General features: G+C 43.4%; 1 protein-coding gene across 3 annotated transcripts in view; it reads right to left on the reverse strand.

The window, feature by feature from the left end:
• TMEM131 (transmembrane protein 131) overlaps nucleotides 1–24988 on the reverse strand; it is a 299432-nt gene that overhangs the window by 12810 nt on the left and 261634 nt on the right. The window contains exons 31-36 of one of the 3 annotated variants that reach the window (XM_088454094.1): nucleotides 23544–24139; nucleotides 14234–14409; nucleotides 2905–3032; nucleotides 2554–2675; nucleotides 2247–2402; nucleotides 11–170 (exon numbers count right to left, since the gene is read on the reverse strand). In XM_088454094.1, coding sequence (XP_088310220.1) covers nucleotides 11–170; nucleotides 2247–2402; nucleotides 2554–2675; nucleotides 2905–3032; nucleotides 14234–14409; nucleotides 23544–24139 — 1338 coding nt within the window. Of the gene's footprint in view, nucleotides 1–10; nucleotides 174–2246; nucleotides 2403–2553; nucleotides 2676–2904; nucleotides 3033–14233; nucleotides 14410–23543; nucleotides 24140–24988 lie in introns of all 3 variants that reach the window. The other 2 variants (XM_088454093.1, XM_088454095.1) reach the window with 2 other exon arrangements.

The following is a 24988-nucleotide window of genomic DNA, read 5'->3' on the forward strand; positions in this document are numbered from 1 at the left end:
AGATACTTACTGATTGGTTGTGCTGTTCACAATGCTGCTGTAGCTGCTTCTTAACCCGTAGCCCAATGATGGGGGCGGAGAGGGAGAGGTAGTAGCTGGTGAAATTTGCCGTTGTTTTAAGAAGTCATCAGCATTATGGGTTTGTACAGACAATTTGTAAAGGCTGTCTGCTGCTATAAGAACATTATAGAAGGGACATGTTACAGTATGTACTAAACTATGGCGTACCTTACTGTCTAATAGACAAAGTGCTCCAAAGGAAGAAATAAATTAAATGGAACAGAAAAAGTATCTAAGAGTTTACATTGAACAAAGCCACTGCATCTACAATAGGGACATTTCTTTCTGGCAAATTTTGTGCACATCATGAATTAATTTTAATGGCATTTGTAATTTAACTGAATAATTTAGTGAGGTTTTTATAATGTACTAAACTCCATTATGTAAGGATTTTGAGAAGTTCCATTTAAGGTTTCTTTACAGTCATTGTTGAGGTTCAAAGAAGAAACTAAGGTGGATTATGAACATAGAAAAGTAGCTCTAGTAACTAAACAGATTAAGGAAATAAATGGATAAGAATAAAATGAATGAAAGCATTCACAACCATGCAACAAAATCATTAAACTCCTGTACCAAAGCTCTATACATGTACCACCAGCATGCTGTACCAGCCAACTGCAAACAATGGTGGACAGGCAATAGGCAGAGCTATACAGTCACTAACATATGCTGCCACCCATAATTAACACTGTCGTCATCTTTTTCCCCCAGGTACTTAATAAATGCTATAAAAGGTGTAATGAGACTTTTTTCTCTTCTTCAAAATAGTAACAAGAGTGTAAAGAAAAACTACTGGTAATGTCGGAGACACTTTTTATCCAATATGATCGTGTGGAATACAAGGAATGACTACTACCAATAACTCACAAATCAATCATTCTAGGTGCTCATCTGTCTCTACCATTAGCCTATCCTCCCTTCCTGTACCCATGGGGTTATCACAAGGCACAGTCGTGCCCCTCTGCTCATATTGTTGTACACCTCCTCTGTGAACTAATGATCTCCATGGACTCCAGAACCACCGCTATATGCCAATGACACCGAAATCTACCTAAACGCCCTAAATCCCTGGACCTCTGCCCATTCGTCTGGCATTCCTCGCACCCAGTTTCCTCACTTCAACTTATTATCCTCAACTCCAGAGCAAAATTTATCTCCTACTGTTGTCAGAGTAAAGGTGGAAGTAAAATGACAACAACTACAACAGCTCCGCAATCACTATAAAATCCAATTCTTGCTTGTCACCTACATGGCCCTACATTACATGTGCCACTTTTTCATTACTTCTCCCTATACACTCCCCCCCCCCTCCCTTCCTCAGGTTGACTTGTACACTCCCCCCCCCTCCCTTCCTCAGGCTGACTTGTGCACTGCCCCCCCCTTCCTTCCTCAGGCTGACTTGTGAACCCCCCTCCCCCCCAATTCTTGCTCTTCACCTACATGGCCCTACATTACATGTGCCACTTTAATTTCTTCTCCTTATGCACTACCCCCACCTTCCTCAGGCTGACTTGTACTCCACCCCCCCCCCCCCACCCACCTTCCTCAGGCTGACTTGTACTCCACCCCCCCCACCCGCCTTCCTCAGGCTGACTTCTGCCCCCCTCCCCCCCCTCACAATTCTTGCTCCTCACATACATGGCCCTACATTACATGTGCCACTTTTTCATTACTTCTCCTTTTGCACTCGCCCCAACCTTCCTCAGGCTGACTTGTGCACTCCCACTCCCCCCAAGCTTCCTCAGTCTGAGTTGTGCACTCCCCCCACAGTACTCATGCTGAATTGTGCACTCCCACCCCCCACCTTCCTCAGTCTGACTTCTGCACCCCCCCCCCCCCCACCTTCCTCAGGCTGACGTGTTTTAGCTCCCCAGTGATTAGCACCTCCCACTTCTCCCTCAGATGTGCACCTCCAAACTACTCTCCACTTATGCCCATTGAGGCCCTCTCCCAAATTCCAAAGTTTTAAATGTTCCTTGAAAACCAGCTATTGGGTAGGGGACAGGTCTACCACTTGTAGCATACCTAATACCTTATGCACTCATTTTATATTTGCGTGTTATGTATGCTTATATTTACTCAATGTACGGTGGTGCAGAATATTATGGCACCCTACATTTAAACATAGGTTTTCAGCTTACAGCATAATAACCTAAGAGATCCGAGCAGTGAAAGTGCATACTCACAACTGCCTTTGTGAATTGGCACAGAGTCCCACTCAGGCGGTGGGGAATCTTTCTCTCCTTCTGAACTGCTGGTGTTGCCTAGTTCCTGACCAGTACGACTAGGAAGAAGTTTCGCCAGCATTGACTGCCTGTTCTCCACTAACTTACTCTTGGTACCTGCACAAGACATTAACATGCCATGCTCGTGTGAGAGGCTGCCATTGCATAGTTAAAGTTATAGGCCACTCTAAAGAAACAACAGGCTGTTAGTGACAAATGCCCAGAGGGTCAAATATCCAAAACTAGAAGAGAAAAAAAAAATAAATACCTCTGGCTTTCTGAAGGTTCCTTGGCTTTGAACCATTCGCTAGAGAGTGCTGCACAGAAATTTTGGAGAAGTTTTTATGCTGCTTGTTTTCCAGTGGAGTGGTGTATGGCAACTCCAAAGAGCTAGAGAGACAGAAAGGACTAGATTAAACGAAAGTTATATTTTAACCACTTTTAAACATTTAATACAAGTAATGCTCTTTGCAGTGTGCCTGGCAGCTTAGTCATCAGATCATGTAATGTGCTGTGTGCACAATAAAAGGCTTCCCAACACTAATAAATTGCTGCTAATGCCCAACTTTCTTCCAGGGAAACACAAATCCACTGTAAAGCAGCATTTCCTGTCACTCACCTGGGTTTTACCTCTGTGACAGTCTCCTTTTTGTTGATGCCAAGCACTTTCTTACTCTTTTTTATTTTACAGATCTCACTCTCTGCTTTTTCAGTAATGCCTTGTTTTCCCTTCATTTTATCAGGTTCCTGCAAAGGTCAACAAAAGGATAATGACAACTCGCCACAAGTTATAGTTAAACACAGACAATATTTCAACACTGCTATAAATAGTTACTAGTGGGACTAGTGAGATACAGCAACATCCTCACCTGAGGAGAGAGAACTTTAGGGGCAGACTTGAAACTTCTGTCAACTTGTAACTTTAGGTGGGTACCCGTACCTTTTTTGTTTTTATGTGTACAGATACTTTTTTCATAGAAAACAACGCTGCTAATCATGTACTAAAATGTCAAGTTAAGCCGGGTACACACTGGAGCGATATCGCCCCAATTTGGCCAAATCGGGCATATTGTGCAGTGTGTATGCCCAATTTGTCTCCTGCGTTCACATGCGATATCGCATGGTTGGCTGTGCTGCACATCCAATCACACAATATCGCATGGGGCACCATACATATTAATTATGGAATGAACGACTGATCGTTTATTAAATTGGGTGATGTGTACCGGCAATCATGCGATGTCCATGGTGAAGGCAAATCGTTCACAAAACAGTGTTACTATGATGTGTATAGCAAAAAAGACCTACAGAAATTGTAAGCAAGTCAGGCTTTCTTCTGTAAATAGTAGGACAAAGCTATGAATAAATCACCCGGGGCAGGATGCTTGTGATCATGTGTGCGCTTGTGCTAAAGCTTAAATAACTGTACTATTCTAAATAAACACTCCTGGTTAGACATGATCAATATACTCCTAGGGTTCCATCTTAACCCTCTATGAACTGGCAGAAATTATGACAAAGGAGTAGATCATGCCACATCCACCTTACAAACCTAAATGGTATTAAAACATGTGCTCACAATAGGTGTTTTTTTTATAATTCTTTATTTTAAATGATCTATAAAAAAAAACTGATCAAATACTTGATGGAAAAGAAAGGAGCAAACAGAGGGTAGGATGAGGGGAAGGAAGGGGGAAGAACATGACTCATCATGAGAGTCGATGCAGAATAAGCATATAAAAATAAAAAAGTACAACAACCTAGTGGGTAAAACAAAAAAGTTGGAGGGAAAACATCAGACATCGCCCATAGGTCCATGCATAGAATTAGCGGAAGGGGGACTGCGCTCAGCAATTAACCAGGGAGCCCAAGCTTGCATGAAAACATGCCCTCGGTCATGGAGGTAGCAAGTTATCTCCTTTATGATCGCAATATGCCAAATATGACTTAAGTACAGAGAGAAGTGGTGGGGAGGTATTTTTCCAGTTTAGAGCGATAAGGGATTTTGTCGCTGCCAGGATGTGTGCAGCCAGTTTCACAGAAAATTGCCAATATCCGGGGGTGGGTAAGCACAATAAGAATGTCCAGGTATCTTTTGAGATCGGATGCCTCTAGAAGGGAATTTAGGAGGCTATGAACAGAGTCCCAGAAGGGAATAATAATTGGACAGGTCAACCAAATATGGATCACAGTACCCCTGAAGCCACAACCCCATCAACAAATCGGGCGAAGTAGATGGGAACATTTTATGAAGTCTTTCAGGAGTATAATACCACCGATAATTTTTGTATGCAGTCTCTTTAATTTTGGTTGCAAAAGAACTTTTGGCTATCTGCAGTCTCATCATCCGGAGGAGGTCAAAGATCTCGTTCCCAAACAATTTTCTGGTGTCTAAGAGATGTAATGCTGACAGAGATAACCATTGGCCTTGATCAGATAAATCAGTGGAGAATCAAATCCCTACATTAAAATCAGTTACGGAACCTCAAAGTAGAGGATCCAGGAAGGAACAGGAAATTATGGCAGATAGGTGTTAAAGGGCATGCTGATGAAGTAAGATTAATTTTGTGTAAATAGATCAGCCTTAGTGTAAACTTGGGAGATAGTCATACGTAACCATTGAGCCAGAGTTTGTTTGTTGGCTGGCCAACCTTGTTTGTGAAAACTCTTATAACACAACAAGAGTGTCTGATTTTCTAACAGAGTTTGTATGCTCCACATAGATGCGGAGAGCACAAACCCCATCCAGGGAGACTTCACCTACAGGTAAAATCTTAAGACTGAAAAAAAGCTGGAAACACCATTTCTTCATTCACATGAAGACGGGACATTACCTTAGAAAAGGTAACCCCCTTCCCTGTACGGAGGACAGCTCTAACCTGGTGAGAAAAAAATAAAAGAAATGGGAAGCAACAATAAAGTGCTGCATACTCAGACTCTGTGTGCAGAAAAGATAGCGAGGAGAAAAAAATGTCTTCGATGTCAACATCTTCAAATCTACAGAGTCCAGAGGTTCAAATGGGGGAGCTTGTAGCCCCTTCAGTACCAAAGACAAATCCCACAGTGCTACCAGTGGGACAAAAAGTGGCTGAACTCCGAGAACCCCCTGAAAAAAAAAAAAAAGAATTCTAACCTCTGGCAAAGCAGCAATTCTCTTCTGAGACTGACTGTGCAGAAACTTGCGCTCCCAGGTTGGCTAGGCTGAGACCAAAGTCTAACCCAGCCTAGAAAATATAAGTACCTAGGAAACCCTAAAACTTTAGGGTCATACTTTCTTGTGGGAACACCCAACAGAATGCCAAAGTCTGTAATAGATGTGGGTAGAGGAAGGCTTTCGTGCCCTAAGCATAGTTTAAATTACAGAGCTGGATATGAGAGCTATCCCATCAAGGACAGACAAGGTAAGTCCGGATGCAGGCAGGGACCCTGTACTAACAGATCCGGCCATAAAGGAAGAGGAAACTGAATATCTATGGATAGACTCCGTATGTCGGTGAACCAGACGTCTAGGCCACCAGGAGCCAGTAGTATTACTGTTCCATCTTCCTGCTTGAATTTCCTGAGGACCCTTGGAAGGAGGGAAATCAGAGGAAAGAGATCCGCCAGCTTGAAGTCCCATCTTCCTGCCAGTGCATCCATGAAGGTGGCTGAAGGGTCTCTGGTCCTGGACCCTTACATGGAGACCTTATGGTTGTGACGTGATGGCATGAGGTCCATGTCTGGTATGTCCCATTTGTCCACCAGGAGTTGAAAAAACCCCAGGCGGGGAACCCACTCTCCGACGTGTATGTCCTGATGACTTAGGAATTCCGCTTCCAAATTGAGGACTCCCAGGATGAATATAGCAGAGATAGCCGGAAAATGACATTCAGCTCATAGAATGTTTGTCACTTCCCTCATGGCCACATGACTCCACGTGCCTCCCTGATGATTGAGATAGGCTACTGTGGTCGCGTAGTCGGACTGGACCTGGACAGGCCTGCCCTGGAGCAGGTCCTGTGACCTGATGAGCGCATTGTCTGCTCGAAGCTCCAGAATGTTTATGGGCAGATGAGTTTCCTGATTTGTCCATCTTCCCTGAAAGGTTTGATGGCCCGTCACCCATCTGCGTAGACTGGCGTCCGTGGTGAAAAGCACCCCTTTTGGATCCAGAATGGGAAACCTTTATACATATGATCCCATGTAGCCACCACAAGAGAGACGAATCTACGGAGTGAGAAGGATCCTCTGGTACCGTATTAGACGATACTGTCCATTCCATCGGGAGAGAATCAATTGCTGCAAAGGCCTGGAGTGGAACTGAATATATTCCACCATGTCGAAGGTGAATACCATCTACCCCAAGACCTGCATCGCTGATATAATGGATACCCTTTGATTGCAGAGCAATTTGTGTACACGCAATGATAGGACCACCATCCTGTCCTCTGGCGGAAACACCCTTTGTGCCCCCAGATGTACCATCCGCTGTATTGGAGACAGAGAAGATTTCTTCCAATGAATTATCCAGCCGTGCTTCTGTAGTCAGGCAATGGTCAGTTGAAGATAGTGTTTTAGAACAGCTGGAGACTGTGCCATTATCAAAAGACCCGCCAAGGTATGGCCGTATTCTGATTGCCTGAATCCTGGAGATAGGCCGTCATCACTGCCATTATTTTGGTTAAGACCCACGTGGCCATCATTTACCCAAAGGGCAGTGCCTGAAATTGGTAATATTGTTGCAGGACAGCAAACCTTAGAAATTGTTTGTGTGATGGCTTAATCGGCACATGGAAGTACACAATGAATGTCCAGAGAAGTCAAAAAACAAACAAACCGAGGTTCCATTGATCGAAGAGTTTCCATAGGGAACTTTGGTACACGTATAACCTTGTTTCGGGTTTTCAGATTTAGAATAGGGCAATGAGACTCTGAACTAAAAAATAAATTGGACTAATAATTATTTCCCTGTTGAACCACAGGAACCGGGATTTGATGCCAGTAGTCCGCAAATTGAAGTTGGCCACCCACCCTGGGTTCCCCCAGTAGGAGGCCCGCCCCATCAGGCAGAGGAATTGTCGTCCAGCTTAGAAGCTGGACGTCTGGCCGACCAGGACCTCTTAGCTTGCTTGATGGTCCTGCGAAGACTTCCTAGACTTTAATGGAGCTGTTGATAGCAAACCTTCAGAATCTGAAGATGCCAGAGTAGGCAGTATCATTGACAACAGAAAACCACCGCACAGGTTCAATTCGACATCCACCCCATATATTTCTTCATATATTATGGTATTTATTTATTAACAGTTTCATATATAGCGCAGCATATTCCGTTGCGCTTAACAATTGGAATCATTAATAGAACAAAACTGAGTAATAACAGAGATATACAGGTAGGAAGGCCCTGCTCACAAGCTTACAATTATCTACATAAATATAGTCAAAAGGGTGTGTGCTACCAATTATCAATTTCTTTATATATTATTTTAAATACTTTGCCATGATTATAATTCCTGGAGGGGAAATAATTTAACTAATATTTCATAAAAAGTTATTTGTGTGTTTATCGAATAGTGCACCATTATACTACCCCTTTTCTTTTGTGTTAGAGTAGGCAGTGTCTCATCTAATCCTGCTCCTAAAAGTAGCTTTTCAAAGTTAGGATTCCAGAGCCTTCTTAGACCCCCGTATATTTGCTTTCCATGACCTTAAAGGGCTCTACAAGCCACAACCAAGGCTGCCGATGCTTTAGAAGCAAGGACCCCAGCATCTATTGCAGCTTCTCCCAAATAGGCATCGATTCCCATATGTGGGAGATATAAGTCAGATGTTCTCTGGTAGCATTTGGTAGAATATCTTCCAATGCCCCAGTCCTCGACAGCCTTGGATACCCAAGTCCTAGCCATAGCTGCTCAAGTAAAGGCTCTAGATGATTAAATACTGCTTTTAGACATGTTTCAAATTCCTATCTGTAGGATCTTAAAAAGGAGATGCTGACCGAATAAGCAACGCAGCATTCCTGACTAAATGTGTCACCTGAGAGTCCACGGTAAGAGGGACTTCCCACTTAGTACATTCAGTAGCTGGGAAAGAATACAAAATATGCTAATCCTTCCGTTTATCCAGCTTACTCCATGACTCTTCTATCAATTCGGTGAGCTGACTGCGCCCTCCCCCCCTCCCTCCCCAAATTTAGGAAACTCAGCTTTCACCACCTTCCGGTGTTTAAATACTGGAGCGTTTTTTCTAGGAGCCAGCTCATTCATACTGTATATTTAGGATTGATTTGAAAGCCCTCACCAAAAAAAAGACATCATTGTAGAAGGATGGTCCTCCTCTCCGGGAAAGACCCTGGAGAAGAACACGGCGCATCATCTGATTCATCCGATGATGCGTCTGAATCTACATGCTGAGCAGACTGATAAAACCCAACCTCTGCTTAAGGCGCCTTAGTGACTACTGGTCTGTTTGCAACAGCAAACTGAGCCATACTCTGACTTGAGTGGGTATAAACATCCATCCAGGAAGGATGTATAGAAGGGACAAACATAGCATACTGTGAGTATACTATTAAAGGACGCAGTGTTGAAGTAGCCAAATGATCCACTAGCTGTGTCATCACCTGAAAAAAGGAGACACTCAAGATGGCTCCTGTACAGGGGCTAATCGACTGGATTGGTGATATGGTTCTTTATAACTATACAGGATGATTGATGTGCTGTCAAAGTCCTGAGAGGACAAGCCTGCAAAACAGGATTTGCATGAAACCAGCACAGGGGCCTCAACCTCCTGTTTCCCTTTACCTTTTGAAATATTCAATAATAAAAGGTGACAATGCAATGTGACAGGCTTCACAAATACTGGTAAATATGAAGTAAACAGAAACCCCCCCCATCCACCTATACCAGAGGAGAAAGGAGAAAAAACAGTGATAGTTATAACCGACAGTCAGAAATAAAAGGCAGTATTAACATAGCAGCTAGCATACAAACATAGTGCATATGTAATTTAATAGACTCCAAATCAACTACTCGAACACGAGGCTTGGTAGGAAATATAGCACCATATACCTGACCCAAGGGAGAAGTATACAGGGAGACTGACCCAAAACCTCTTGAGACCCAATCGCTTCAGCAGAGCACAGATAGTGGATTGTGAGCGTCTCATATACACGAGAAGGGTAGTAGGAGCGTCCCAGACGCGCGAAAACCTGTGATGGAATCGCGTCTGGGTTGGGGGCAGAAGCTGCCTGGGGAGAGCTTACATCCCCTAAGCTGCGTCAGCCGGTCGGGTACGATAGCCTCATGGCAGCAGAAGCGTCTGCTGCCCATCCCTGGCGTCGGATGATAAGGCCTTGGCGGTCTAATGAGGGAGGGCCCTCACTGCAGTGGCTTCCAGTGCATCTCCACTGGCGGAAGCAATGACTGCCACGCGCGATTACCCGTAACCGGATATCTCCGTGCGTCCGGTTGCAGTCCGCGCCGGGCCCCAGCATCACTGCTAGCAAGCTCTGCCGTGACCCGCCGAAATCACCAGAGATGGTATTGCGGCCCAGTGGCGGTAGATTGAGTCGCAGTGCAGGCATCTTAATTCAGACGCTCAGCACTGCTAACGCAAAAACATAAAATAAAAAAATGCAAAATATAAAGCTTCGGACTGCCTGAGCAGCGTCTGAATCCTGCCGTACCAAATGAACAACAATGCCTGTGGCCAGGTATATGTGGAGGACGACCAGGGGCATCCCGGGAGCTGAAATCTTAACTGTTTGGTGCCTGAATCACACCAACCACATTATCTCCATGGTATCCCTGTGGATCCATATGGACCCTGAAGAAACTTCTATTTACTAGCATCATCACTGATATATATATATATATATATATATATATATATATATATATATATATATATATATATATTAGGGGTGAGCGGGTTCGGATTTCTGGCTCATTTCTTAAAGGCTGGTGTAACCCACAAAGTGCACTACTCTCCAGCAAAAATAAAATAATATTTTCTGTGTTTAGCCGCACGTATATATCAAATCGATATAACATAAATGGAGGACCAAACTTTCTCCGATAAAAATAAAATAGAGAAAGATCAAGAACCACTTCCTCCTAGTGCTGAAGCTGCTGCCACTAGTCATGACATAGACGATAACATGCCATCAACGTCGTCTGCCAAGGCCGATGCCCAATGTCATAATAGAGGGCACATACAATCCCAAATGACAAAGTTCAGGAAAATGACCTTGAAAAAAACATTTAAATCATCTGAAGAGAAACGTAAACTTGCCAATATGCCATTTACGACACGGAGTGGCAAGGAACGGCTAAGGTCGATCCCTAGTATGTTCATGACTAGTGGTTCAGCTTCACATGACGATGGAAGCCCTCCTCCCGCTAAAAAAATCAAAAGAGTTAAGCTGGCAAAAGCACAGCGAAGAACTGTGCATTCTAAGAAGATATCACAAATCCCCAAGGAGAGTCCAAGTGTGGTGGTGGTTGCGATGCCTGACCTTCCCAGCACTGGACGGGAAGAGGTGGCTCTTTCCACCATTTGCACGCCCCCTGCAAGTGCTGAAAGGAGCACCCACAGTCCACTTGCTGATATGCAAATTGAAGATGTCACTGTTGAAGTACAACAGGATGAGGATACTGGTGTAGCTGGCGCTGAGGAGGAAGTTGGCGAGGAGGATTCTGATGGTGATGTGGTTTGTTTAAATCAGGCTCCGGGGGAGACAGTTGTTGTCCGTGGGATGAAAAAGCCCATCACGGTCATGCCTGGGCAGAAGACCAAACATTCCACCTCTTTGGTCTGGCAATATTTCTATCCAAATCCGGACAACAACTGTCTTGCCATATGTACCTTATGTAAAGGTGGAATAAGTAGGAGTAGGGACGTTAACCACCTAGGAACATCCTCCCTTATACGGCACCTGCAGCGCGTTCATAATAAGTTACTGTCAAGTTCAGAAACTTTGGCTAAGACCGTAAGCAGTCCAGGGACACCTAAATCCCGTTGTCCTGTTGTATCCAAGCGCCTGCAAACCACACCGTCAACTCCCTCCTCGTCAATTTCCTCCTTAGTCAGGATCGGAAGTAGTCCTGCAGGCCATGTCACTGGCATGACTGACTCTCCTATCCGGGATTCCTCCGGAGGATCCTGCATTGCTACGCCTCCTGCTGCCGCTGCTGCTGTTGCTGCTGCTGCGAGTCGTTCATCATCCCAGAGAGGAAGTAGGAACACCACTACTTTTACTAAACAATTGACCCTCCAACAGTCCTTAGCGAGGAGGATGAAGTACGACAGCAGTCATCCTGAAGCAAAACGTATAACTGAGGCCTTGACTGCTATTTTGGTGTTAGACATGCGTCCGGTATTCGCCATTAGTGCAGTGGGATTTAGACAATTGCTGGAGGTAGTGTGTCCCCGGTTCCAAATCCCGTCTAGATTCCACTTCACTAGGCAGGCGATACCGAGACTGTACAGAAACGTCAGAAAAAGTGTCCTCAGTGTCCTGAAAAATGCCGTTGTACCCAATGTCCACTTAACCACGGACATGTGGACAAGTGGAACAGGGCAGACTAAGGACTATATGACTGACAGCCCACTGGGTAGATGTATCACCTTACGCAGCAACAGCAGCAGCGTCACCAGTCGCAGCATCTCAGAAACGCCAGCTCGTTCCAAGGCAGGCTACGCTGTGTATCACCGGTTTCAGTAAGAGGCACACCGCCGACGTCTTAGAGAAACTGAGGGAAATCATCGCCCAGTGGCTTACCCCACTTAAACTCTCCTGGGGATTTGTGATATCTGACAACGCCACCAATATTGTGCGGGCATTACATCTGGGCAAATTCCAGCACGTCCCATGTTTTGCTCACACAATAAACTTGGTGGTGCAGAATTTTCTGAAAAGCGACAGTGGCGTGCAGGAGACGCTTTGGGTGGCCCGAAAAATTAAAGGCCACTTTCGCCATTCAGCGACTGCGTGCCGAAGACTGGAGCGCCAGCAAACACTCTTGAACCTGCCCCGCCATCACCTGAAGCAAGAGGTTGTGACGCGGTGGAACTCAACCCTCTATATGCTTCAGAGGATGGAGGAGCAGCAAAAGGCCATTCAAGCCTATACATCCACCTATGACATAGGCAAAGGAGGGGGTGTATGCACCTGACTCAAGCGCAGTGGAGAATGATTTCCGTGTTGTGCAAGGTTCTCCAGCCCTTCGAACTTGCCACACGTGAAGTCAGTTCAGACACTGCCAGCTTGAGTCAGGTCATTCCCCTCATCAGGCTTTTGCAGAAGCAGCTGGAGAAAGTGAAGAAGGAGCCAAGACGGAGCGATTCCGCTCGGCATGTGGGACTTGTGGATGAAGCCCTTCATTCGCTTTGCCAGGATTCCAGGGTGGTCAATCTGTTGAAATCAGACCACTACATTTTGGCCACCGTGCTCGATCCTAGGTTTAAAGCCTATGTGGTGTCTCTCTTTCCGGCCGACACAAGCCTGCAGAGGTGCAAAGACCTGCTGGTGAACACACTGTCAGCTGAAGCGGAACGTGACACGTCAACAGCTCCTTCTTCATTTTCTCCCGCAACTGGGGCTGCCAGGAAAAAACTTAGGTATCCTAAGCAACCCGCTGGCGGTGATGCAGGGCAGGCAGGACCAAGTTTGGACATCTGGTCCGGACTGAAAGACCTGGCAACAATTTCTGACATGTCTACTGTCACTGCATATGATACTGTCACCATTGACAGAATGGTGGAGGATTACATCGGTGACAGCATCCAAGTAGGCATGTCAGACAGTCCATACCTGTACTGGCAGGAAAAAGAGGCAATTTGGAGACCCCTGTACAAACTGGCTCTATTTTACCTGAGTTGCCCCCCCTCCAGTGTGTACTCCGAAAGAGTGTTTAGTGCAGCCGGGAACCTTGTCAGCGAAAGGCGTAGGAGGTTGCTTCCACAGAATGTGGAGAAGATGATGTTCATCAAAATGAATTATCAGCTCTTCCAGGGAGACCAGCCTCCAGAACGTACAGAGGGACCTGTGGCGGTGGATTCAAGTGGGGACGAGTTAATACTTTGTGAGGATGAGGATGTACACACTGAAGAGGGTGAGGAATCGGTGGATGAGGAGGATGAGGATGACATCTTGCCTCCGTAGAGCCAGTTTGTGCAGGGACACATTAATTGCCAGCTTGTTTTGTGGGGGCCCAAACGAACCAATCATTTCAGCCACAGTTGTGTGGCAGACCCTGGCGCTGAAATGATTGGTTTGTTAAAGTGTGCATGTCCTGTTTATACAACATAAGGGTGGGTGGGAGGGCCCAAGGACAATTCCATATTGCACCTCTTTTTTTTCTTTGCATTATGTACAGTTTGGGGCCTAGTTTTTCAAACTGCCATCCTGTCTGCCACTGCAGTATCATGCCTAGATGGGTCACGTGTTTGTGCCGCCCACTCGTGTCGCTTAGCATAGTCATCCAGCTACCTCAGTGCAACCTTTTGGACATAAAAACACTATTGTGAGGTGTGAGGTGTTCAGAATAGACTGGAAATGAGTGGAAATTAAGGTTATTGAGGTTAATAATAGCATAGGAGCAGAAAAACCTACAAATTCTGTGATTTTAGCTGTTTTTATGCTTTTTTTAAAAAAAAATACAGATCCAAAACACAAAACCCAGAACCCAAAACACGGAAGGGTGGTTTTGGCAAAACCAATCCAGATCCAAAACACGAAGAAAGATCCAGATCCAAAACACGAAAAGTGGCCGGTGCACACCCCTAATATATATACACACACACATACAACGCACAGTATATATATATTACTCAACTTATTTATACTGATCCCCCTCATCATTCCTTCTAATTGAAGTAATCTGACGGAACCTAGTATCTGTCGCTGTTCAGTGTCAAACAGCATACCCAGGCAACACGTCTGCAGAACATGTCACTCACGTGCATACCTCTTTGTGGGTTGGCTCAGTGTCTGGATTGGAGGTTTCTGTGGTGGTGGAGGAGCTGTCATCATCTGCAAGAGCATCTTTAAGCTCATCTTCATGTGACTTGCCTTTCCTCCGTCTCTCTCTCTCTTCTGGCTTCTTTTGAAACTTAACTTTCTGTTGTAGAGGCTTGCCTTTCCCTGTATTGATAGAAACAATATCAGGTCACAATTCAGTGTACCTTATAAAAACAAAAGCTATTGTCTAAAGTATATTTCAATTTTAAAGCTGAAAAAAAAAAATACTCATGGGTCAACTCAAATAGGTACGTGACTATATGCCACACTGGACACAAGGATTTTTGTTCATAGCCCCATAGGGCTGCATATAAAAATTCACGAGTCAGGCGGTGCGAGATCGAGCAAAGTTCAGCTGCTATTGCCATAATTTCTAAGCCATTGCAACAGCAACTTGATCCCCTTGCATTGACCCCTAAATCTTCCACATTTGAACAAAAACAAAAAAATTCACCATTTAGGATTGAACCACTATTCATACTTTTCTGATCCTGACATCCAGATCCTGCGCCACAAAAACCCCCCAAAAAGCCACTAATATGTAAAATGTAGTGGGGTAGTTAAACAGTACAAGTAGCCTTATAAAAGAGCCAATTACAAATTTCTCAACTGTATATGTCTTAAGACAGAAAATATGTTTGGCATTCTTTTTTTATTTGCTGTGCAGCTAAGGGAAAACACATTAAGAGTGTTTGCCAATGGGCAGTAGACAATATGCAATATAAGCCCTGGAGTCACGTGTGTAAAATTAGTCTGGTTTTTACTCGCCACACTTGATCGAAACCGCTCTCAATGCTTACAATAATCAAAATGCCAAAGTAGAAAAGGCACTCATTGCTCTACGTTGCCCTGATTTTGTCTATATGTATCATATTAACAACACATTAAATTTTAGTTCTCTTATCCTTCATGTTGTTCCCTTTGAAAGTCTCATTTGAATAACATGTAACTAAGGTGCCCTTAATTTCTACAAAAGTGGGTGATAATTAACATTTTCCCTTACTTTTGTAAAAATTAAGGGTCAGGGTTATTCATCAACAGTGTAACACAGGAGATATCACTTATCTCCTGGTTACAGTTCTCCCCCGATAATTTCCACACTCCCCATACATTAGTATGGGGATAGGGGATGTAGAAATTATGAAATTCATCAAGTTCCGAAAAAGCAGCAGAGGGGTCATACAGCGGCCGCGGGGGTTATACAGATCAGCGGCGGCCGAGGGAATATGGAAGAACCGGAATGACATCAGTGGCCTGGTGGGGGGGGGGGGGGGGGCAGGAATGACCCAAGCGGCTGCGAGGGGTGTGTGCGGGGGCCACGGGGGGAGGGAGTTACTTACAGCGATGGCCGGGGAGGGGGAGAGGGCGGCCGGGCCCTTTACGAACACCAGCAGTGGGTCAGCGGCGGACGGGACGGGCACTTAGGGGAGCAGTGGGGGTACTACAGCGGCGGTGGGGGGGGTCTAGAAATTTTTTTTTGGGGGGGGGGGTGTCTGGGGTGGAGAACAGCAGTGAAATAGAGAGGGGGAGGCAGACGCACTGAGGAAATCCTTATGGAGAACTCAGCTGCATGGGGAAAAGTATCACTTTTCCGAAAAGTTGACTCCACAAAAAGAGCAGTTTTTGGGAAGTGATACTTTAGGCAAGGAGGCATGATGAATACCTCCTTTTACTTTTTTAAACTCGCAGAGAGTTTAAAAGATAATTATCACTAGTGATAATTATGCAATGATGAATAGGCCCCTAAATCTGCTTCCACTTTGTTTTGGGGACTCTAGTGATCAGTGTTAGATTCTCTACCTTCCATATTTCATGTTTGTCCCCTAAAAAAAAAGAATCTGCAGTTTTGGAGTTCAGTACCATCTCTAGGCTGATGAGATCCAACTTTACACTTTTCTCCTGTGAATTTTCTATCTTTTGCCTAACACAGAGGTTCCCAAAGGTGGTCCTCAAGGCTCCCCAACAGTCCAGGTTTTAGAGATATACACTGCTGGCCAAAATTGCGGACACATTTTGAAATTTGAATGTTTATCAACTTCGAATGCTTATAAAAACTGTTTCACTTCACACAGTGCAATGATTCATATATCAAATGAAAAGAAATTTAATGCTGAATTCAACACAATAAACATAGGTAAAATATTTGCATTACAAGGGAAGTTATGCCGTGAAAACAACTGTTAGGGTGAAAATCCCTGTGTACTTATGATGTTACTGTCCTATCAGTATTTCGTTGGGTATTCTTTATTTGTCAAGACCGCAGCACAGCGACGTGATCCAGGATTGTAAAATGGTCTTTATTATGCAGCAATTGCGAGAGAAATTGGTTGGAATGTGACATCAGGAGTACGAAAGTTTTGTTTACACTATCAGGAAACACAATCTATACAGAACAAAGAAGGAAAAGGCCGGAAAAAGTGCACAACAGCTGTTGATGATAGGAGAAGAAAACAAATTTGCGTCAGGGACAGATGGATGTCATCTGCGGCCATTAGCAGTAAACTGAGTGCAAATGGTGTTTTTGTCAGTGCAAGAACGGAATGGAGAAGACTAACGGAGGTTGGCCTAAAAGGTAAGATTCCCTGAAAAAAGCCATTGCTGAATAAAAAGCAGCAGCAGAAACAAATACAGTGGGCAAAAGAACACATTGCATGGACAGAAGGTCAGTGGAAACAAGTGATATGGAGTGACGAAACTAAGATATCGATATTTGGTAGTGATGGGAGAAAATGTGTGAGACGTCGCATCCGGGAAGAGCTACATCCAGATTTTATTGAAGCGACATAAAAGAATCCTATAAGTGTTATGATCTGGGCATGTATGACAGCAGATGCTGTAGACCGCCTTTATGTCATAGATGGCACACTCAACAGCAGAAAGTACATTGACATCATCCTACAACCAAAACTTCTACCTTCTATCAGGGATCTTTTTCCAGATAATGCCCCATTTTTTTTTCCAGCAGGATTCAGCTCCCTGACACACTGCACGGACATGCAAAAAGGGGTTCACGGAGAATGACATACAGGTGCTGGGATGGCCAGGAAACAGCCCAGATCTGAACCCCATAGAACATTTGTGGTTCTGTTTGAAAAAACTGGTACATCTGAGGCATCCCTCCAATAAGAGACAATTAATTGAGGCTATAATTGTCTCATGGCACCACATAAAAAAGAAGGAAGAGCTCCATACATTGGTTGGCTCAATGACACATCGCTGTGCTGCTGTCCTGAAAAATAAAGAATACCCAACGAAATACTGATAGGACAGTAACATCATAAGTACACAGGAATTTTCACCCTAAGTGTTGATTTCAATGCATAACTTCCCTTGTAATGCAAATATTTGACCTCTGTTTATTGTGTTGAATTCAGCATTAATTTCCTTTCATTTGATATATGAATCAGTGCACTGCATGAAGTGTAACAGTTTTTATAAGCATTCGAAGTTGAAAAACATTCACATTTCAAAAAGTGTCCGCAATTTTGGCCACCACTGTACATGGTTGAGCACAGGTGGTTATTAAAGAATTGACTGAGGTACTAATTAAGTCACCTGTGGTCAAACATGGATATCCTTAAATCTGGACTGTTAGGGTGCCTTGAGGACAAAGTTTGGGAACCTCTGGCCTAATAAATACCATTACCTCACATTCCAACATCTTTTCCACGATGTTATCCTCTTCCCACGCTTTAAAACTGAAGCTCAAGACTGAATTACTGGTATTCAGTCTCTAATCCAGGGGTTCCCAACCACGGTCCTCAAGGCACACTAACAGTCCAAGTTTTAAGGATAACCACACTTGAGCACAGGTGTCTTAATTAATACAGCATTTGGTTTGATTTAACCATCTGTGCTTAAAGCTTGGATATCACTAAAGCCTGGACTGTTAGTGTGCCTTGAGGACCGAGGTTGGGAATCCCTGCTTATCTCTAGTGCAGCGTTTATGGGACAGGAGGGAACAGACCTGTACATTCACACAGTGCTGGGTGTAGAAGAGAGGCTGTGTCAGTGAGAGCTGTGAGGAGAGTGGACAGGAGCTCCCTCAAGCTGACTCCGCAACTGCTAGACTAGCAAATTAGCAGATTACATAATAGATATTCCATTTTTAGTCAAACATTATTTTTTAAGAATGCGGTGCACATGGGTTCCTCGGTCCAGGGGGGCCTACACCACACACACTGCACCCATATAATTATACTTACTTCTCCAGAGGGAATCGTATGCAATGCCTCCTGTCAAAATACCGATAGCGGCATCCAGTCTAACCCTCCACACCCTAACCCTCCCAGGAAGTGCCTAAACCTAACACCTTCGTGACTAACCGTGATCCCCCCCAGTGGTGCCTAAGCCTAACCTCACCCCCCAAACCTAACGCTAGCCCCGCTATGTAACCCAAACCTACCCCCCCCCCCCCCTTCGTGGCGGACACCCTGGACTTACCTCTTTCGGGCTGCTGTCCTTCTGTGTTCCGGCGTCGGAATTAAGATAGATGTCGGTATTTCGACACCTCTTAAGTCCCTTGTCGGGCTTCAGCCGCCGGGATTTAGACCGGCACCAACTACATCCCCTCCAGAGTCCTGCATCGGCCGGCGCTGCAGACATCACCGGGTATATCGTACAGCAGCCATTTTTCTGGAGATTTGCGCGACTCTGGCACAAAGTCTCTGTAGACTCTGGTACTGTGCTGACTGAGAGGAGGCCCACACAGAGGCTGCACACGAGCCATCTCCTGTCTTAAACCGCCGCTGCCATCCAATCATTCCTGCTAGCCTGAGCAGTTTCCAGGGAAAAGACTGTTTAGAGAGGCCTGATTTCCATTCTATCCGGTGGGGACCATTTTGGCTAAATTGAAGATGTTTTTTCTCATTACTTTTTACCACTGCTGTACTTTAAATACATTGTTATAACTTGTACTATGTAGTGTTTATTTTCATCTCTTTGGGTCATTATCCATAAACAATATGAGCAACTCTGAAGAAAGAGTGATATATATCTCCACAATCTGATTTATTGGTACTTTAAAAAAATGTAAATAAATTATTATTGTTAAAACATAAAAAATATACTAAGCGAACATTATAAGTCTTGAAAAACACAAACATTGCAACATATGATAACTGCAGCCCACATATACACACATACGTACGGTCACTCACCTATACACATACAGTCACACATACATACAGTAACACCCTCATAAAATCACACACATACGTACAGTGACACAGTCATACTTACATATAGAAACATGCATACATAGTCACACATATATATATATATATATATATATATATATATACATATATATACATATACACACACATTCATACATACACAAAGGTGCGGACTCTTAATAAATGACGTAGGTAAAAATCAACGTTTCAGTACTTTACACATACTATCTTCAGGATAGTAATCCTTAAGATAGTACGTATAAAATACTGAAACGTTGATTGTACACTGCTGTGTTACCTACGTTGTTTATTGAGAGTGCCGCACCTCTGTATATTTTTATGACTTTCCTGTGAGGGCACCTCTGGAAGCTATTTTGAAGTTGTTGGGAGTGCCGGACCCTCTGCATGCAAATATATATATATATATATATATATATATATATATATATATATATATATATTATATATATACACATACATATATACATACAAAGGTTGAGTCTCCATATCAAAAATGCTTGGGGCCAGGGGTATTTTAGATATCGGAATATTCCATAATTTGGAATATTTGCATAAGATAATGAAATATCTTGGGAATGGGACCCAAATCTAAACACATAATGCATTTATGTTTTACATACACCTTACACACATAGCCTGAAGGTCAGTTTATACTATATTTTTATTAATTTTGTGCGTCAAAAAAAGTGTGTACACACACTGTACATGAAATTCATTTGTGTTTCATATACATCTTGTATACACAGCCTGTAGGTTATTTTATACAATACTTAACAATTTGTGCTTTAAACAAAGTTTGTGTACATTGAACCATCAAAAAGCAAAGGTTTCACTTTTTCAGTCATACTAAAAATATTCAGTATTTTGGAATATTTGGATATGGGAGACTCAACATGTATATATATATATATCTCCAGAGTCATACAACTGTACACATACATATTCTCAAACACATACAGACACACACATGCAGTCTCACATACACTAATACACACACACACTATCCCCTCTGAGTCCCTCTTACCTTATAGGCTTGCTGCTGGATAGTCTTTATAACTCTGGTAACTAGGTCTGCAGCAGTTCCTCCTCCTCCTCCTCCTCTAACCCGTGATGCTGCTGGCACAGTGTAGCCATGTAGCCCAGCACCATGCTCAGACTCCACCACTCTCTTCTCCAGCTCGAAGTGCAGTTCCTGATCTACACTGCAGCTGTGATTAAAGTATGGGGGGGTCCCCTGAAAAAGGGGGCCCAGGCGGATGTGCCTCATATTTTGGCCTCTATTCACCACTACAATGGCTTTGAAATGAAACAAACAAGATGTGCTTTAACTGCAGACTTTCAGATTTAATTTGAGGGTAATTACATCCAAATCAGGTGAACGGTGTAGGAATTACAATGGTTTCTATATGTGCTTCCCACTTTTTAAGGGGCCAAAAGTAATGGGATTATCAACTCAAAAGCTATTTCATGGACAGGTGTGGGCTATTCCCTCGTTATTTCATTATCAATTAAGCAGGTAAAAGGTCTGGAGTTGATTCTAGGTGTGACATTTGCATTTGGAATCAGTTGCTGTCGACTCTCAATATGAGATCCAAAGAGCTGTCACTATCAGTGAAGCAAGCCATCATTAGGCTGAAATATCAAAACAAACCCATCAGAGAGATAGCAAAAACATTAGTTGTGGCCAAATATACTGTTTGGAACATTCTTAAAAAGAAAGAACACACCATAGAGAGCTCAGCAGCACCAAAATACCCGGAACACCACGGAAAACAACTCTGGTGGATGACAGAAGAATTGTTTCCCTGGTGAAGAAAACCCCCTTCACAACAGTTGGCCAAATCAAGAACACTCTCCAGGAGGTAGGTGTATATGTGTCAAAGTCAACAATCAAGAGAAGACTTCACAAGAGTGAATATAGAGGGTTCACCACAAGATGTAAACCATTGGTGATCCACAAAAACAGGAAGACCAGATTAGAGTTTGCCAAAAAACATCTAAAAAAGCCATTACAGTTCTGGAACAACATCCTATGGACAGATGAGACAAAGATCTACTTGTACCAGAGTGATGGGAAGAGAAGAGTATGGAGAATGAAAGGAACTGCTCATGATCCAAAACATACCACCTCATCAGTGAAGCATGGTGGCGGTAGTGTCATGGAGTGGGCATGTTTGGCTGCCAATGGAACTGGTTCCCTTGTATTTATTGATGATGTGACTGCTGACAAAAGCAGCAGAATGAATTCTGAAGTGTTTCGGGCAATATTATATGCTGATATTCAGTCAAATGCTTCAGAACTCATTGGACGGCGCTTCACAGTGCAAATGGACAATGTCCCGAAGCATACTGCAAAAGCAACCAAAGAGTTTTTTTAAGGCTAAAAAGTGGAATGTTATGCAATGGCCAAGTCAATCCCCTGACCTGAATCCAACTGAGCATGCATTTCAGTTGATGGAGACAAAACTGAAGGGAAAATGCCCCAAGAACAAGCAGGAACTGAAGACATTTGCAGTAGAGGCCTGGCAGAGCATCACCAGGGATGAAACCCAGCATCTGGTGATGTCTACGCGTTCCAGACTTCAGGCTGTAATTGCCTGCAAAGGATTTGCAACAAAAGTATTAAAGAGTGAAAGTTAGATTTAGGATTGTTTAGTTTGTCCCATTATTTTTGGCCCCTTAAAAAGTGGGAGGCACATATAGAAACCGTTGTAATTCCTACACCGTTCAACTGATTTGGATGTAATTACTCTCAAATTAAATCTGAAAGTCTGCAGTTAAAGCACATCTTGTTTGTTTCATTTCAAAGCCATTGTGGTGGTGAATAGAGGCCAAAATATGAAAATTCTGTCAATGTCCCAATATTTATGCACCGGACTGTAGCCTTTGAAATAGATTACTGGCATTGTGTTTACAACCGCTTAGTGCATACTGCAGTACATTAATAAATATGGCACCAGGCAAAACATCAGTAGACTAGGGCAACTTGTTGCATACTTGGTGGTTTAATTTAGAGCTGTGGGAAAATCTTGTTGAAGGCTGTCATTTTATATATTTTATGGTCACCTGCCTGCCTTTTGCATGTAGCACACAAATTAGGGCAGGTTTGTTTTTTTAATACCAATTTAACATTGAGCAATGGCACTTCCCCTCCCAATTCTAAGGGGTAAATTTACTAAAGGTCTGTTTTCCGTAGATTTTGCAAACCTACCAAAACCGACGGAAAACAGACTATAGAACACTTCAGAATATCGGACCAACATACAATACTTTTACAGAGTACGACTACAGAAACCAAAGATTTACCAACAGTAGGTTTGCAAAACAACCAAAAACAGATTCCACAAGTGCCTGCATCCCAAGGCTGATTTGCTAGTGGTTGTGGTCGGGCCTGTAAAGATCATTATCATCTATTATTTCAACATTAATCACTGCAGTCACTGCCACCAGGGGTTGGTTGTTCCTCGGGAGAGGGGAACCCATTTTATTTTTCGGGTCCCCACTTTCCGAGGAATTCCAGCCCTGTGCTGACCAGTTTGGGGATGGTTAATGTGACGGCAGGGGGACCCCACACTGTCTCCATGTTATGGCACTAACCACTGCTGGCTCACCCAGGTGCTGGTCATAGGAAAATAGGGGAAACCCAATGCCGTTTTCCCCCCTTATTTTCTCAGATAAGCCCAGGTCGGGCTGATTATGGTTTTGGGGGGGAACCCTAAGAAGCCTGCACAGATCATATCAATCTGTGCAGTGCTAGAAAAATAGTCTATGTGAATTAGAAAGTTGACATTTCAAAGAGACAAGAGTATTTTATAATAAATCCATGCATATATTACGGTTATACCACCATGAACCTAGTATTTAGATTGTATTTAAAACTTTCCTATGTTGAAATAAATCATTACATTAAAAAGTACATATTGTTTTATACCAGATCACTCCCAATCTATATATTTAGAGCAGTAATGGGTTATATTTCTTCTCATAGAACATCAACTCCTAAAATAAAAATCATATTTAAAAATCATTTTAAAAATTGTAAATAAAACTTCTCTGTACCTTTATGTTTTGCTGCAGGAGAAGGGGGCTGGTCTATAAACACTTCTGACGGAGGGGGTTCAGGACTATCAAAGTCTTTGTCCATTACTTCTATGAGACTAATTATATCAGAGTCGTCAGAACTGTGCCTGATGTTATTGCCACCAGCTCCGAAGAATTCAGGGTGGGGAGGGATACAAGTCCCCGGTCGGGACATTTCTGCTGGTTGATCTGGCTGTGTTGGAGGCACTGTTGGTGGTTGGGCAGGGGCAAGCTGCTCCTGTAAGACTGGTCCTTGTGTTTGTACAGGACTGTTATTTAATTTTGTTCCTCGAGTGCGTCTGGCTAAAGTCGAGTTGTGAGCTGCAGTGCTAGAGTCTGTGGCCTGGGAGGAAGCTCTGCTTGCTGGCTGTGCAGCTGACACTGGTGCTGACATTCTGTTGGTTATACTGGAGCTGTTTTTTGTTCTAATTGTATCCACATCAGTTGTGCTCCTGTGTAGGTGGGACACTGTGTTACTCTGCTTGTGATTTCCTGTGCCTGGTCTCGTAGAGGCGTTCCCGCTATACAGCCCTCTATTAGAGCTATGATTGGAGTCCGAGCCAACAGAGTTAAAGCTAAAACACAAATAAAATGTAATCACTGCAAATTACTTTTCACATGTTAGTATTCAGCCACTGAAATTTGTGCATACAAAATGTCACGTTATAATTAATGAATTAAAGTGGAGAATTAACTAACTTTTTTGATGTTTAGTACCGTGGGAACCGTGCTGTCATATTGAAGAGCCTCATTTATGGAAAAGATTATTTAACAAGCTATTAACTACATATTTACATTCTAAATGTGACTCCTTTTATTGTTAAAGAAGGGGGATTCAATTGAATGGGATGTTGAATAGTGCAGAGAATAAGTTCCTGGAGCTCTTTACTTGGCAGTGCTGTTAACCCGCGAACAAGAGGATTGCAAGTTGCGAGCAAAGACCCGACTATACTGGTTTCGGGCTTAGCGCATGCACTAACAGCATTATGGCCGGCACTTAAGTCATAAAAATGCAGGTTACCGCAACTAAACACACAGTACTAGGCGCCGTAACCTGTATCTCCCCACTTCAGTGAAGTGCGCGATCGGGACAATTGAATAGCTCCGGGAACTCATTCCAGGCACTATTCATCACACTGATCTTTTCCTATGGGCCTGAAATGTGTAGGAGTGTTACTAGTAGTCACCAATAGAGGGCAGAGAAGCTAATATATCAATGTCCCCCTCTCATTGCTAACACTTCATCTAATTACCCTTGCACACTATACTTCTTATATTTAACAAAGTCAAGATTAGATAAAGCAATTAAAGGGGGGGGGGGGAACAAAACGCAGAAATAGGAAGTACATATATTAGACCCAGTAATTTTAAGGATAAACTTGAGTTATTTAGAGAAAGAAAATATACAAAAGGAGAGGGGAATA

This window comes from Taudactylus pleione, unplaced genomic scaffold, assembly GCF_031769625.1.
Source record: "Taudactylus pleione unplaced genomic scaffold, aTauple2 ptg000609l, whole genome shotgun sequence".
NCBI classification, from domain to species: domain Eukaryota; kingdom Metazoa; phylum Chordata; class Amphibia; order Anura; family Myobatrachidae; genus Taudactylus; species Taudactylus pleione.